The sequence below is a fragment of the Lathamus discolor genome, chromosome 1, assembly GCF_037157495.1.
Source record: "Lathamus discolor isolate bLatDis1 chromosome 1, bLatDis1.hap1, whole genome shotgun sequence".
In the NCBI taxonomy this organism is placed as follows: Eukaryota; Metazoa; Chordata; class Aves; order Psittaciformes; family Psittacidae; genus Lathamus; species Lathamus discolor.
Window position 1 is genome coordinate 12,482,961 of NC_088884.1, and position 14,152 is coordinate 12,497,112.

At 36.2% G+C, this 14,152-nt stretch overlaps 1 protein-coding gene across 1 annotated transcript in view; it reads left to right on the forward strand.

Annotated features, from left to right (window-relative positions):
• YAF2 (YY1 associated factor 2) overlaps positions 1–9,488 on the forward strand; it is a 31,321-nt gene extending 21,833 nt beyond the window's left edge. The window contains exon 4 of the mRNA XM_065692630.1: positions 977–9,488. Coding sequence (XP_065548702.1) covers positions 977–1,214 — 238 coding nt within the window. The 3' untranslated portion in view covers positions 1,215–9,488. The remainder of the gene's footprint in view (positions 1–976) is intronic.
• The last annotated feature ends 4,664 nt before the right edge of the window (positions 9,489–14,152 follow it).

The window sequence follows — 14,152 nt, forward strand, 5'->3', positions numbered from 1 at the left end:
GGAGGAAAGGTGTGAGGTGGTTCAGCTGAAGTGAATGGGAGCCAATTCTACTTCAAACAAATTCAGATGATAGGGTAAAAGTCAGGGCTTTGCTGTTAGCACACCTGCTAACATGTGATGTCATTTATTGCAGCTTGAATCAGGTTAATGCATACAGCTATGCTATTCATAACAGCTTGTATAAATTCAGCTGTCTGGTGACAGTTTTTCATGGTAGTCAAAGGAAAGTAATAAATTGGAAGTACTTTATGCTTGTCACTAGCAAAAATAGGATGGTAGAATATAAGTCAAAGTGTTCTTTGGTGCTTTTCATTGTGAAAATCAAACAATTGAAAGATTAGATGAAGAGACTTAGGCTGTTAACACTGAGTGTAGCAGTCAGCTCTGTGCATAATTTAAACCACATCATATTCCAGGATATACCAGAGTTGTACTGTGAACAGAGTCCAGTTCAAATAATACATGAGCAGTCCTACTGAAGTTTTGAAATGAAGTAATACTTGTTGCAAGTTAACACTGTCTGTGCTGTTGAATTAAAAAATCAGACACCGATGTCTTCATTACTGAACATCATTCTCTATTTAGAATTGTTGCTTAAGGCTGCTGCAGACATGGATGCTTCTTTGGATCAAAATTATAAATTTCTATAGCTATAAGAAAGACAGGCTTAATTTTTAGAAGCCTTTATAAAACTTCACATATGCAGCAAACACGTCCATGTTGCTTCACAGTTACATTATTTATAAGGTCAACTTTATAGTAATTTTAGGAGAAGGAAATGTGTTACGTTCAACTGTTTTAATGGAAAACATACTAGGCAACAGTCTACCATAAATACTTGTGGTATGTTGTTTTCCTGTGTATTACATGTTGCACATAGCAGTCTTATGTACACATACATGTTCTCCAGGACTCCTAATAAGTAAGATAATAAGATGGGGTGTGTGCTTTTAATATGATTATTTGCTTTATTTAGGCCAAGATTGAAAAATGTGGATCGAAGTAGTGCTCAGCATTTGGAAGTTACCGTGGGAGATCTTACAGTCATAATTACAGACTTTAAGGAGAAAACTAAGTCACCACCTGCTTCCAGTGCTGCTTCTGCAGATCAACACAGTCAGAGCGGTTCTAGCTCTGACAACACAGAGAGGGGAATGTCCAGGTCATCCTCACCCAGAGGAGAAGCGTCATCACTGAATGGGGAATCTCATTAAAGTTTATTTCCTCAGTTTCTTTAGTGTCTTCTCTTCAAAACATGCAAATACATAACTTCTGTCACCTGTTACCACATTTTCATGACAGATTGTTCATGCACAATTGGTATGTTGACTGGAACATAATTTATGCAGTTTTAAATAAAGGAAAAAAGTGCAGTGGTAGAAACAATAATTTAAATGCAATCTACAAATGCTTACAAACCATTTTCAGACCAACTTTTTAATCTTCATGTGTAAAGGTGCCATGAAAATGTGGTTTGAATGTTCATTATGCAGTGTTATTGGTAAGTCCATTTTCACTTTTAGTTTAGTGAATTCTAACACAACTCTTGGAGTCTTTACTATTGGCATGTACTGAATTTAAATTTTTATAACATAGTTCAAGCTGCCTAAATATGTATTATTTGAGAATTGTGAAACATAGTTATATGTATGCAAGTCAAAGATCAACTTAATCAACTATTGCTGCAACAGAATTTTCATAATAATTATCTTAAAAACACCTGCTGGTACTTGGTGTGGTTAAATAGGGAAAATGTTATTAAATGAAACATTTGTATGAATTTTTGCCAATGTTTGACACATTTTACTAGATTACTGTTACTGAATTATGTTGATGGGTTTACCAATATTTTTTCACACTTTAAAACACTTATTGTAATGTTTACAAGCAAAATAGAAAACACATTCTAAGCATTGATTTGTTAACCTTACAATTCAGGTAAAGTATGACATTGTCACTGTACACTGTTATTCTATGTTGTGTAACAAATATTGAACCTCAGATGACGAGGAATTTGACAAAACCCAACATTTGGAAATATGAAAGTTTTTGGAAAAGCTTTAAAATAGCAGAAGTGCAGTTCTCATTTCTGCTTAGTGCTGTTTCCTTGGCCCAAATTTACCTAGTGTCACATAGTCACTTCATCACAGGAATATCAGGTGTTGCACAAGAATAAGGAAATAACAATACTATTGATTTTTTGTTCCTAAATCAATTTCTTTAATATTGATTTGGCCTATTAGAATATATTATGTCATAAATCACATTAAAAAACTCAGTACCCTACTTTATGGCATAAACTGCCAACATTTATGCACTTAGCAATATACTGATGCAGAGCAGAACTATTTACAATCCCATCTGGTATTATGTAAAATTACTAATAAAATATTTTTGTGAATAGAGATTTTGCATTTTTGTTTACAACCAATAAGTGTTTTGACACACACATGCAATCCGTGTACAGATTTTAAATTATAGATTCAGGTTCAGTACAGATGTCCATTTAGCTCCTTTTAGTGAGGTAGTCTGCTTATTCCTATGATTCTTTTCTTTTTCATTCGAAGTAAATATATTTTTAAGCCCATGTAAAAGTTGGGTAGACCTTATTGGTAGTGAATCCAGCCCCAGATTATTACCAACATATGATATGTCTCCTAACAGCTAAAGCAATGGATTTTTGTAGCCCCTGACAGTTGTGATGTTTGGTGGTTTCTTGTAGTAATGTATTTTTCTGTTTTTAATGCAGTACTTCTACAGGCACAATGGTACTGTTCTATTTTGTAAGATGCTAGTTGTGAAATACAGTTAGTTGCATAAAATGAAAGTCTGATGTGATATCTGAGAACATACATACCTCATTCCTTGGTGTTGCTGTTTAAACTTTTTAGACATCAAATGTTAATTATAGGCTATTTCAGATGGATAACTACTGACCTGTTTATTATGTATTCTGCTTTATCTTACTAAATAGGATGTCTGTTCATTGCCATAACCTGGCCAAATTGTAGTATCTGTAAAACAATGCATTTTAAGGTTCTTAAATGTTTTGGGGGCTGGGCTGGTATGCAGAATAACATACACTAGTTTTTTGAAAGAAAAAATACATGCTTCTCAACTTTATTATTTTTTTTTATATTTTATTTTTAGGTGGGACTCTTTGCAGAATATACTGATGTAATGGATTACAAGGGAGCTGAAACTGTTTAAAGTAAGCAGTTTAATGATAGCAAATCTCAGTGAAAGATGTTTTATGAAATGTGTTTCTAATTTAAAATGTAATGAACGCTAACACATTTCAGAATTCCTTGCAAACAAATAATAACCTATTACCAGTAGTTCACTAAATGGGAAATGTATTTTCATCTAACTTTATGTGAATAAACCACCCAGCACTGCCAACAAGAGGGCTCTTTGTATCTTCAGAAATAAGTTGCCATTTGGTTTGGACGGAAGGGAGGATGGAGTGGACTTTACTATGATTCAGCTGTCTCCAGAGAATAATCTCAAAAATGTGGTACAAGTATGGTTATAATCAAAAAGAATACAGAAAAGTCTCACTGTTTATGGAATAAGACATAGAAATGCAGTTTCTAATCAGAGATACAGTTGTAAAATCTCTTGATTCTAAATCCTAGTCATCTAGGATCTAAAAACTGAGCTGTGGTGGTTTTAACTGAACTATAACTTTGCCAGCGTTTACATTGCAATGATGCCTGTTTTGGCATTTGTTAAGGTAATGTTTGCCTGTTTGTGAAAAAGGGATGTGACAATACTGACAGCAGAGTAGATGAATTCTAAGTAGAGTATGGCATTTGGCTCTATTCATGTTATAATTTAAATGAACTTCACTTTCATAATTTCTAAATATTTTTGACTTGTAGTAATCCTAAAACCTTTTTCTAACTGTAAATATATTTAAAAGCATCCTTACTCCATTTATAAAAGGTGGAAATTTAATGTTGTAATGTGTTTTGATTAGCTATTTTTCTCTGTGACTGCTCTCTGCATAAGAACTGTTATTTGTTAAATCTGTATATGCACCAGTTTTCAACAGCCATAGATCCTGGGTTGTTCATGAAGTGGTGACCCAACAAAGACAAGTGTGATAGTGTTCCATGTAAATGAGTTCCTTTATGTGCTGATTGATTGTCTGGTTTCAGAAAGGAAAAAGGGGGAGAAATGAAGGAAAATCAAGTATAAATAGTTCATTGATACAGCGTACAATAATACAGTCTCTTATATTCCTGACTTTGCCACTAATTATAGGTGGTGTAAGGAAGAGAACAAATACACAGCTGTAGACTGTGATCTACTTTTTTTTCTGAATTTAAGTTTACATATTGGAGATAAACTTAGTAGCAGGTTAAATTATGCTATAGAAGATCATATATAACAGAAATGGTAGTAAAAAACCCCAACGTTAAAATTCTTGATATTAAAAGTCTTGAGGTTATGACTGAAGTTTTAACCTATTACATGTTTCTCTATTTGTTTTGGGGCATAAATTGCAGAATCTCAAAAATGGCATGATTTTATAATTTGTGCACTTTACTTTTTTTTTTTTAACGTTATGGATAGCACATTTTTAGGTAGCTGTGTGAGAGAGAATTCTTTTTACAGTTTCTTTCCACCAGTTCACTGTAGTGTTCAGGCAGGTCTTCTAAATTTGGCACAAGTGTATGGCTCTGCATCTTAAATTCTTTAATTTTCCTCTTTCCTGTCTCAAAAACCTGACAGCTTCCCGCATTATGCTGATTGATAAAACTTTTGTTATACAGGATGGATTCAGCATGGAACTGTCTTTTGTATACTTTTAATGTACATCCAGGGTTTTTTAACTGTATCTGCTTGGGTTTTTTTCTGTCACATGCCTTTATTTGATGTTGCTCCCTGCTAGGGAGTCCTGGTATACTTCCTTTCAAATATCAGAAAATATATGGAGATAGAAATACTATTTAATTTAATTTCTCCAAAGGCAGCAGCAGGTGATATACTTGTAAGTTTGGCCTGTGCTTACTCAGGAATAAGTTAATGGTGGTTTTGGTTAGTAGACCAGTCAGATATGCTATTTTGAGAATGCCTATTTCTGTGTTAAGAGCTGAGGTGCTGGAAATACACTTTGAGCTTTTGAAGGTTTTCTTAGTTGAAATTATGCCCTGACTTAATGTCAGCCTCTTTGAACAGGTGTAACTTCAGAAACTAGCAATAGTTGTACAGTAAAACCAGGCAAACTGAGGAAGCTGGTTTTCTTTTACACTGTCAAAGTTTTAGTATGAGGAGAGACTGTTTAAAGGGACTTAAAAGAGATTTATCCAAGACAACAAACAAGATATTGCACTTAGTTTGACTAAGAAGGACCCATGTTTTAATAAGAATTAACAGGATTTAACTACTGAATTAAAATTGGAAAAGTACTTCAAGTTAATTACAAATCAATGCTTCACAGATACTATAGTCACTTGTCTACAATGGAGTAAATGGTGCAACAGCAATAGGTAGCTGCACACTTCCTAGAAAATGGTGTTACCCAATGGCAAATGATGTTTAAATGACATTCTTGAGGCATTACACAAGAATATTGTGATATGCTTATGAACAAGGCCTAGGAGTCCAGGTGTTTCCCCCCCCGCCTAAATTATACCATTTAATTCAAACAGTGAAAGAAAATGCAGCAAACAAACAAATTGGTTTCAGATCCTAGCTAGTAGTGCCGGAGCTGTTTACAGCTTGTATTTAATTGTAGCAATGAAAATTAATTAGAATGAGCCGCCACTGTATAGTGCTTAATCCCTCAGGAGACATTTTTGATCTTACCTTGCCCTTTTTGTCGTGAGAAACAGAGAAAAGTAATCTGAAAGACCTTGCTCTGTCCATTGACAAAGGATTTTAAGAGCAGACAGTTTAACGTGCACTGGAAGTTTTAACCGTATTTCTAAGGAGTTAAACATGGAAGATGAAAGGCAAAATCATATTCCATGATTCAAATGAATATTACTAAGAATGATCACAAGAGATTGATGCACCATTTGGCATTTCTAAAACACAAAGTGGTAACATTGTCTAATCAGTCCTTGTCTTAAAAGGACATGTTTAAAGAGAAAATCACCACCAGAAAAAACAACATTCCAGTAGCAATGATTTAAAGAATAGTTCAAATATGTGAATTACTCTGTGGAAAGTATGGCTTATCTTGACAGAGGTAGGAATGTCTGAGCAAGAAGCCCTTCAGGAGCACATTTTCAGGATCTATGCCACCTGGAAAAGTGTAATCTTTAATTGCACTGCTCTCTGTTTATAAATATTGATCTCAGTCAAAGTGGTTGCAAAGTGAAGAAGCTCTGTTAAACTTTTAAGATTTTAATAACTGGCTGTAGACCACTGGTGCTCCAATTTACAGTGGAGTTATTGAGAAGACAGCTGAGGAAAAGAGTTGGTTTTTTTTTTTTATAACCTGCTAACCATGTGCTCATAATTTTCCTGTATGAAGTAAAAGTATGCAGAAGAAGGAACTATTTGTAACCAGAGCTAATGAAATTTGGCTCTTTACCCCCTTTCCAAGCTCACTGGATTCTACAAACTATAAATTCTCTTTGGTTCAAAGGCTGCCGTGAGTACTTTGTCACTAGAAAAGGATGGAGTTCAGTGACTTGGCATCTGTTAGTTAAGACAACTGAGTGGTCAGGGTAATTCTGCTTTCTGAATGCCCACTTGGGAATACCGAGATCTAATTTGCATCTAATATATATCTGCCATCCATGAATAATCTGTTTCAAGCTGATCCTTCTTTGCACAGAGTAAATCAAAATGCTTCAATGCCGAGCCCAGTTCCTGACAGCACAGATCTCGGCAAGAAAATCTGCCATCTGACTGATCATCTCTTACTGTAACAGCCTTCAGCTGAAGCTGAATTAACTCATGTTAATCTAAGTAGGGGAAATCTCTTACAGTTACATGTATTCATTGAGTATCACTACTCCCCCCTGTGAAGGAAACACATTCCGATTCCTTCTTTCTTTTCTCTTTTGTTCTCTTAAAGTAAATCTATAGTTTAAGTGGATGTAGTGAATTGGAAATAGTTTATTATGCCTGCTTTTCTAAGTGGGGAATTTGACTACTATTCCCAGTCCTTCAACTCTGTCTTGGTTTCTGTAACACCAACAATAGTATGTGGAGCTGAAAGGTCATTATCAATTTTGTCAAAGATTTCCCTGCTTCTATAGAATTGTTTTACTGAATGGATTCTTGCAGAGGAAACTTACTTACACTGATCCTGCACCATTCAAGCACTCTAGATGAGGTTGCTGGTATTCTGGGATGCCAATTAGTGGTCTTCCTATCTGCATTGCTGCAAGTGGTCTGATTCTATTGTTGGGAGGCTTCCAAACATGGAAAATGAGCAAAATGCTTTCCAACTGATGGAGGCATAATGTTGCCAAGTAACTTGCAGTACCTGGAGGCTTTTTGAAAGGTGCAAGAAAATGGTCTCGGTGCCAGCTGGAGAAGGATGTCTGAGGAGCAAGCACAGATACCGAGCGTTTTCTCAGCTTTCCCACAGAAATGCCAAGTAGGCAGCTTCTGTTTCTAAAATGTCAAACACCTTCAAAAACCCGCAGTCCAACAAAAAGACAGAGGATAAGGGGGGGGGGGAAAGGAGGGAAGAACAAAGCAAACCTATTTCTTGAGAATAATACCTAGAAAAGCCACTATATAATGGCTTCTTTGTGTGTTTAGTATTCCTTTCTCTGTGTACTGTGTTGGAAGTAGGCAGCATCCCATACTTACAGATGTGTGTTGCTTTAATTCTTGATGCTTGTTGGTTCAGTGACTCTTGGTCTAAAGATAGAGGTAGGGTTTGTGAATTTAATAGTAAATACCATGACCATTACATTCTTGGATATAGGTCATTTATTGAAAGGGTAGAAGTTTTGATTAAAGAGCTAGTCAGGAACAAAATAAATTCCTCTTTTACATTTAGACACTACCCAGTTTTAAGGGGCTTAATTCCTGAATTATTAGAAAAAGGATAGCTTTATGTTGAAAGGGTAATCAAAACCCAGACTGGAATGGATGTGGCTTCTGAAGAGTTTTGTGGCCAGTAGTTCCTATGGCTGTTTTCAGTGATTATTCCACACCTTAGCCCATTAATCTTGAAGCGTTGGTAGGGCATCCTCACAAACAAGTCAAAACTATCAACAGCACTGTCAGATGCTCTTAAAATTTACTAAGTGCCTTATACAGAGCATCAATGAGGCAATGGTTCATTGGAAAGGAAGTTTGATAGAAGATTTGTTCCTCTGAATGGAGTCACAGATGATCAGTTGTAACCAAGGTGATGTTCCTGGTTATAACATGCTAAGAATCTTACATTTTGTTGCTGATACAAGTACCTAATAAGAAACAGTTCAGAAATCTCTGAGGCTTTCAGTTTGTGAAACATGCATTCTTTGGAGGCAGTTTTTTCCTTCTGTTCGGGTGTGATAGCCTACTGGAATAACACAGAAGTCAATGAAACTTCTGAGTATTTCTGGATGCTTTCACACTTCTCAGTTTCTCAGTGAAGGACAGTATTACCTTTCTTGAGAAGGGGTGCATAAGTTGGTTTTATTCATAGGGTTTATGTTTATCCAACAGTACTTTTAAAGGATTTTATTGTCAGAAAAAGGGCTTGTTATTTTGAAAATAAAAATCTTACCTGCCAGGTGTCTTCCCCAAAATGAGTAAGTGCCTTTTCTGTTCTGACTCTTAGAAGTATTTACTTTGTCAGATTGAATCTGAATGTTCTGGATAAACCAACTGTAAAGTACTGAGTGTTACACATGGCTTGAAATCCTTTCACTGAAAGAACGAGAGACAGAATGTAAGCCACTTGAACGATTTTGAGAGCTGATGTTATCAGAAGTTTATAGCTGCTCTGAGTAGTATACTTCTAAGAACAATGTAACTTTTCAGGAACTTGATATTGATAGGAAATAAATATTTATTAAAAGAAGTATATTAAATAAATATTTATTTACCATTTTAAGTAAGAGAAAATGTTACGCCATGGGGGCAATGGTCTTGCTGTTAGCAGTCCTGACTACTTAATGAAGAATAAAACTGAGGCCCTGAACTCTTGACTGTAAAAGAATGTGTGGTATTTGGTGAGAGGCTGGGACTGTGAATCTTAGGTCCACATTCGAATAAAGTAATCCTTCCTACCTAAGTTTCTACTAATTCTCAAGCAGAAAAGAAAGCATGAGCAGATATCAGTAAGAGGCCCTCTGGTTTTATTGGTGCTGCTTCCTATCTCTAGAGGATTTTTTTTGTTTGTTTGTTTAATTTTATTTTTTTTTTTAAACTTTGCTCAGGACTGGTACAGCTGAAAGTATATTTTCCCTTCATTCTTAAGCCTAGACTTTGAATGGAGTTTCTCTGAGACACTTTTGTAGTGAAATCATATTCCCTGCAAACATTGAAGACAAAAATAAACATCTCTGTGAATAAAAGATTGTGTGTGGTTGTAATTTTTTCATGTATACACATTTCTGATAAAAAGGTACATGAAAACATAAGCAGTACGTTGGTTTACACTTAAAAGTCGCTGTGTAGCAGTCAGAAGATACAGTTTGGATCATGAGCTGCTAAAAAATTTCTGTCTGGTGACCTGTGTTCAGTTCTAGTTAAGCATTCCTTTAAATACAGATGACAATACATTGCATTTAGCCAAGTATAGAGTACCCTATTAGGATGCTGCCTTGAACTGACCCCTTCCTGACCTCAATTCAAAGACATTATTAAACAGTTGAAAATTGTGAAAGCTTGGCAGAAAAGCTGAGGAGAAGTGGCTGGGGAGAAGGAAACAGTCGGAATGACAGTGCAAAGATATTTTCTTCCAGAAGAAATGCTACATAATTACTGATAATGGAATTGTTTAAAAATTAACTCTATGGTTATTTCACGTTGTTTGATAGCATACAGTTGGTCTCAGAAGAGCGTAAATAGATGTGTTTGAAACCCAGAATAGTGACACGTATTGCAATGCCTTCCCCAGGAATAAATTGATACTTCTTGCCTGTGAGTAATCTGATAAGAAAGTATTTTTGGTGAAAACTATTGTGGGTGCACTATATTCAATTTTGACTGGCAGTGGTGATGCTTAGGGTGTGTTACGATAAACAAAATGGTGAATAAAGTGATCAAATTATTCAGAACCTTTCTCTGAATGTGTTATTTGTGCTGTCTAGGAAAAAGTGCAAGAAATACAAATGGGCAATTTGGGGATAAACAACAGTCTTGGAAAATTTGATCTCAAAATGCCAAGAGGCGGGTTGTCTCAAGCTACACACAATTTCAGTGCTCAGTACTCTGAATTGTTTCTGTTGCTTTGCAGTGGAAGGCTAAGATCCTATAAGGCATTATTTAAATAAACTGGTTCCCTAGTAAAAGACCATTGGAGTCTGCCATTTGTGTAGCAGGTGACTGAAGTGTTGCCCATGAGTGCATGTACTCATCCTCACCCCAAGGAGGCTGTGTAAGGCCAATACATCCTTTGGTGCAGAATGCTTTTAATGCCACCCTGTAAGTGTTGGGCATAGATTCCAAAGTGCAGGCAGCAAGTGGTAGCAAACTGTTGACCTAACTGCCAGATATGGTTCTAGCAGAAATACTGACATGTAGGAGATACCAAAATGGGGCTATTGTCACTAAGTAAGGGAGTCTGATTTAGTCTACTTACTCATCTATTTTAGAAGAAAAGAAGGAATGCAAAAGAGGAGAGCAAGTTGTAAAGCTGCCTATTACTCTTATATTAATTTCTTTCCTCTGTTGACTATTCACTAAGTCTGCTACACAGCTATGGGCCTGAAGATCAAACCTCTTAAGCTCCACACAAATGTTTTGGCAGCCATGGGAGATCACAGCCTTCTACTACGGGCCTGGTGCCTGGTGATCACTTGGGGCAGCATCCAATTTTATTTCACCCTTTCTCAACCTGAAAAAAAAAAAGAATAAAAAAAGAAATCTTTCTAAAGCTACAGATAAAAGATAAAAGGAAGGCTGAGTAACGTGTAAATGCAATTATGAGTTAGCGGCACTCGAAGTTGCCTTAGATGTTCCAGGCGCAAAGTTTGGTACAACGTGATATCCCTACTCACTGACTGCCGCCACTCATGCAGTGGAATAATTTGAGAACACAATTCTAATGATACTTTAGATAAATCATAGAATGGTTTAGGTTGGAAGGGACCTTAAAGATCATCTAGTTCCAACCCATTATATTCCAATCGGTATAATGTATAACCCAGTATTCCAGTCAGTATAATGTCCGCAGACTCCAAGTGCTCGTACAGGACTGTGCAAGGTAAACTGCCTTCTCACTATGATTACTTCTGTGAACCTCAGACATGACTAAGAGTGTTGACCAAGTACGAGGATACTTGGTACCTGTTATGTACCTTAGGTGTCTTAGATGGCTGTTCAATGTTAAAAGGGGCAGTCAATACAAAAGAAAATATTAATGTCTTATCTCTTCCTCCTGATAATTCAAGCAGTAAGTGCTTTAAACAGCTAGCACATTTGACTGCTCTAATCTGGCTTTTGAATAAGTAATTATGGAAATAAAGCAACCCCTAGAGAAAAGGATGTGGAGAGACAAACATGAGCACTTTGTTTCTTTATCCTTGACATGTCTTTACATGGTTTTACAATGTTAAGCCCTACTTGAAGAGGAACAGGGAGCAAAAGCAGGGTACAGATAAACCAAATAAAAATGTAAACCAGCAAGTGGCTTGCTAGGAATTGACAAAGCAAATCAACTCTTCACGTGGTTTGACTGACCAGGTCTTTCCAAAACCTCTCCTTACTGAATGGTAGTCTCTCATCTTTTCCACTCCAGGCTATGCCCCTCTTTCGAAATAGGGTCAACTGACTACCTAGTTCACTGCCTCCAGTGCATCACCTGGCCTGAGTCGGTGAATGGCTCTCAGTCCCTGACAACTCTCTTAAACCTTTGACACCGTAAATAAATAAAATGTATAAAGCTTTTATGTCAAATACACAAAAAAACCCACACAAAAACCCCCCAAACCAAACAAAAAAACCCAACCTCAAAACCCCCCAGAAAACTGAAAAAAAAAAAAAAAAAAAAGGCAATGTTTTTCAGTCTGTGGTCTAAGGATTTCCTGATCTAATTCATTACTTCTAGGGGTCTTCAAAGAAGTGACTAGGATGAGCACATTTACTACAAGTAGTATTAAATTGACTGTGTAGAGTCTGCACTACTACTATGAAGTGGAAAATATAGAAAATACAGTATTATTTCCAGATTATTTGATGTATTTCATCTAAAAAATAGAACTTTCAACCCATAATGCAAAGTCGTTACTGCATATGACTACTGTTAGTAAATATTTATTCCGTTACAAGAAAAAGATCAATGTTGTAGAAATCTAAAGGCCCTGATCTGGGTGTCCTGGGACTCAAAGCACTTGTTGCTGTAGCAAACAATAGGACAAGATAAGGACATTTAAACTTGAGTATAGTTATATATAAACAAAGAAACAAAAGCCAGGCCTGCTTGCCTTAGTTCTACATTTTTGTACCTGGTACATATTTACATAAGTAGATAAGTTTGCTTTGACTCCTTCCAGGAGTCCTTTAATCACTAATAACCCTGCCAGGTACAGTCCTTGGAGAATTTTAGATGAGACAAAGAAACAAAAGCCCAACACTAAGAATCCCTTTTGGACTGATGTTTTAGAGCTCTGTATTTATAAATCTTTACAGGAAAAATTAAAAAAGAATATGTTTCGACACAAAAATACAGAAAAAGAGAGAAAAAGAAAAGTCTCTTTATGCTCCTGGAAAGCTTTCTGCTTATTTAATTGTAGTGAAGTGCTAAAAATTGTGCAAGTCTCTCTATATAGGTGTATATTTATTTTTTTAGGACACAGAAGTTGAACTATACAAATACTTTTACTCTCAACTGTTTAATGACTTAGAATTGTTCCCAGAGAATCCCTTAAATAAATTTTGAAGTAGACTGTACTCTTCATGAAGAAATAACCGATTCAAATTAGAAGAAAGTAGTCATTCTGCAAAGTATCATACCACTTCCCAAACTGCCCACAGTGCAGTTTGTACTATTGTCCTTAGATGTTTGTGTTCTGATACCACGAGTAATTGCAGATTCCTGCTTATGGTCTAAATAGGTTAAACACACACTACAGTGCAAAACTGTGACAGCTAAAAAGGGAAGGAATGGGGTACGGTTATAATATTTTGGTCATCAATAAAAATTGATTTTGAGAATTTGTGTTAACATTTAATGTTAACTGGGGGAAGATGTAGGGAAATTTGAAGAGTAGATACCATAAGAGTGGGAGGCGGTTGTACCAATCTCTTGTCTTAAAGTCCTTGTCTTAAAAAATAGTAAGAAGGAAAGAAAAATGATGCCTGGCAGCAACAGAGTAGGGACGTTGCACTAAGAAGCCTGATGACACCATATGCTCAACACATGGCAGTCGGACAGTTTCCCCTTGCTTACCCAACCTTGCCATCTATCATAGTTAAATGTTGACACTGCAGGTTGCGCGAAAGGGCATGTGAACATCAAAGGAAGTGTCTTTGCCTTTGAAAAACCCTTAACTGGTCTGCATATGAGGCAGCATTGACACAAATCTGTCAGCACAAAATCTTATTGCTCTGCCAACTTAACTAATGGTTTATGTCCTGAAAGAACAAGACCAGAAGGAATGATAAAAATGCATCTGATTGGGACTGGGGGTTTTAATTAGCAGACAGTTGGAGTGGAAATTGATTTCTCTCTTTGTTCTCCCTGTTGCAGAGAATCCCCTTCCATAACTGTGAATAATTCTCCCTTTTTTTTTAAATTGATCTGATTTACTTCCTCATCTATTGAGTTGTTAGAGTTTCAGATTCATTTTCTGGCACACAGTAACTGCTCTTATGAGCCATGAACACACTTGCAGAGAGAGGCAGAAGGTGCTGATTCCTTTAAAAGCTCAGTTGTCCTAACTACTTACTTAACATCTGTAGTTCACCAAGATTTTCTGGGTCTCAGCTATTTTCTGGATATAGTATATGGAATTGAATCCTAAAGATACAAAAGTTACCATGGCTAAGCTACTGAATTCCAGTCAAGAAAAGGATA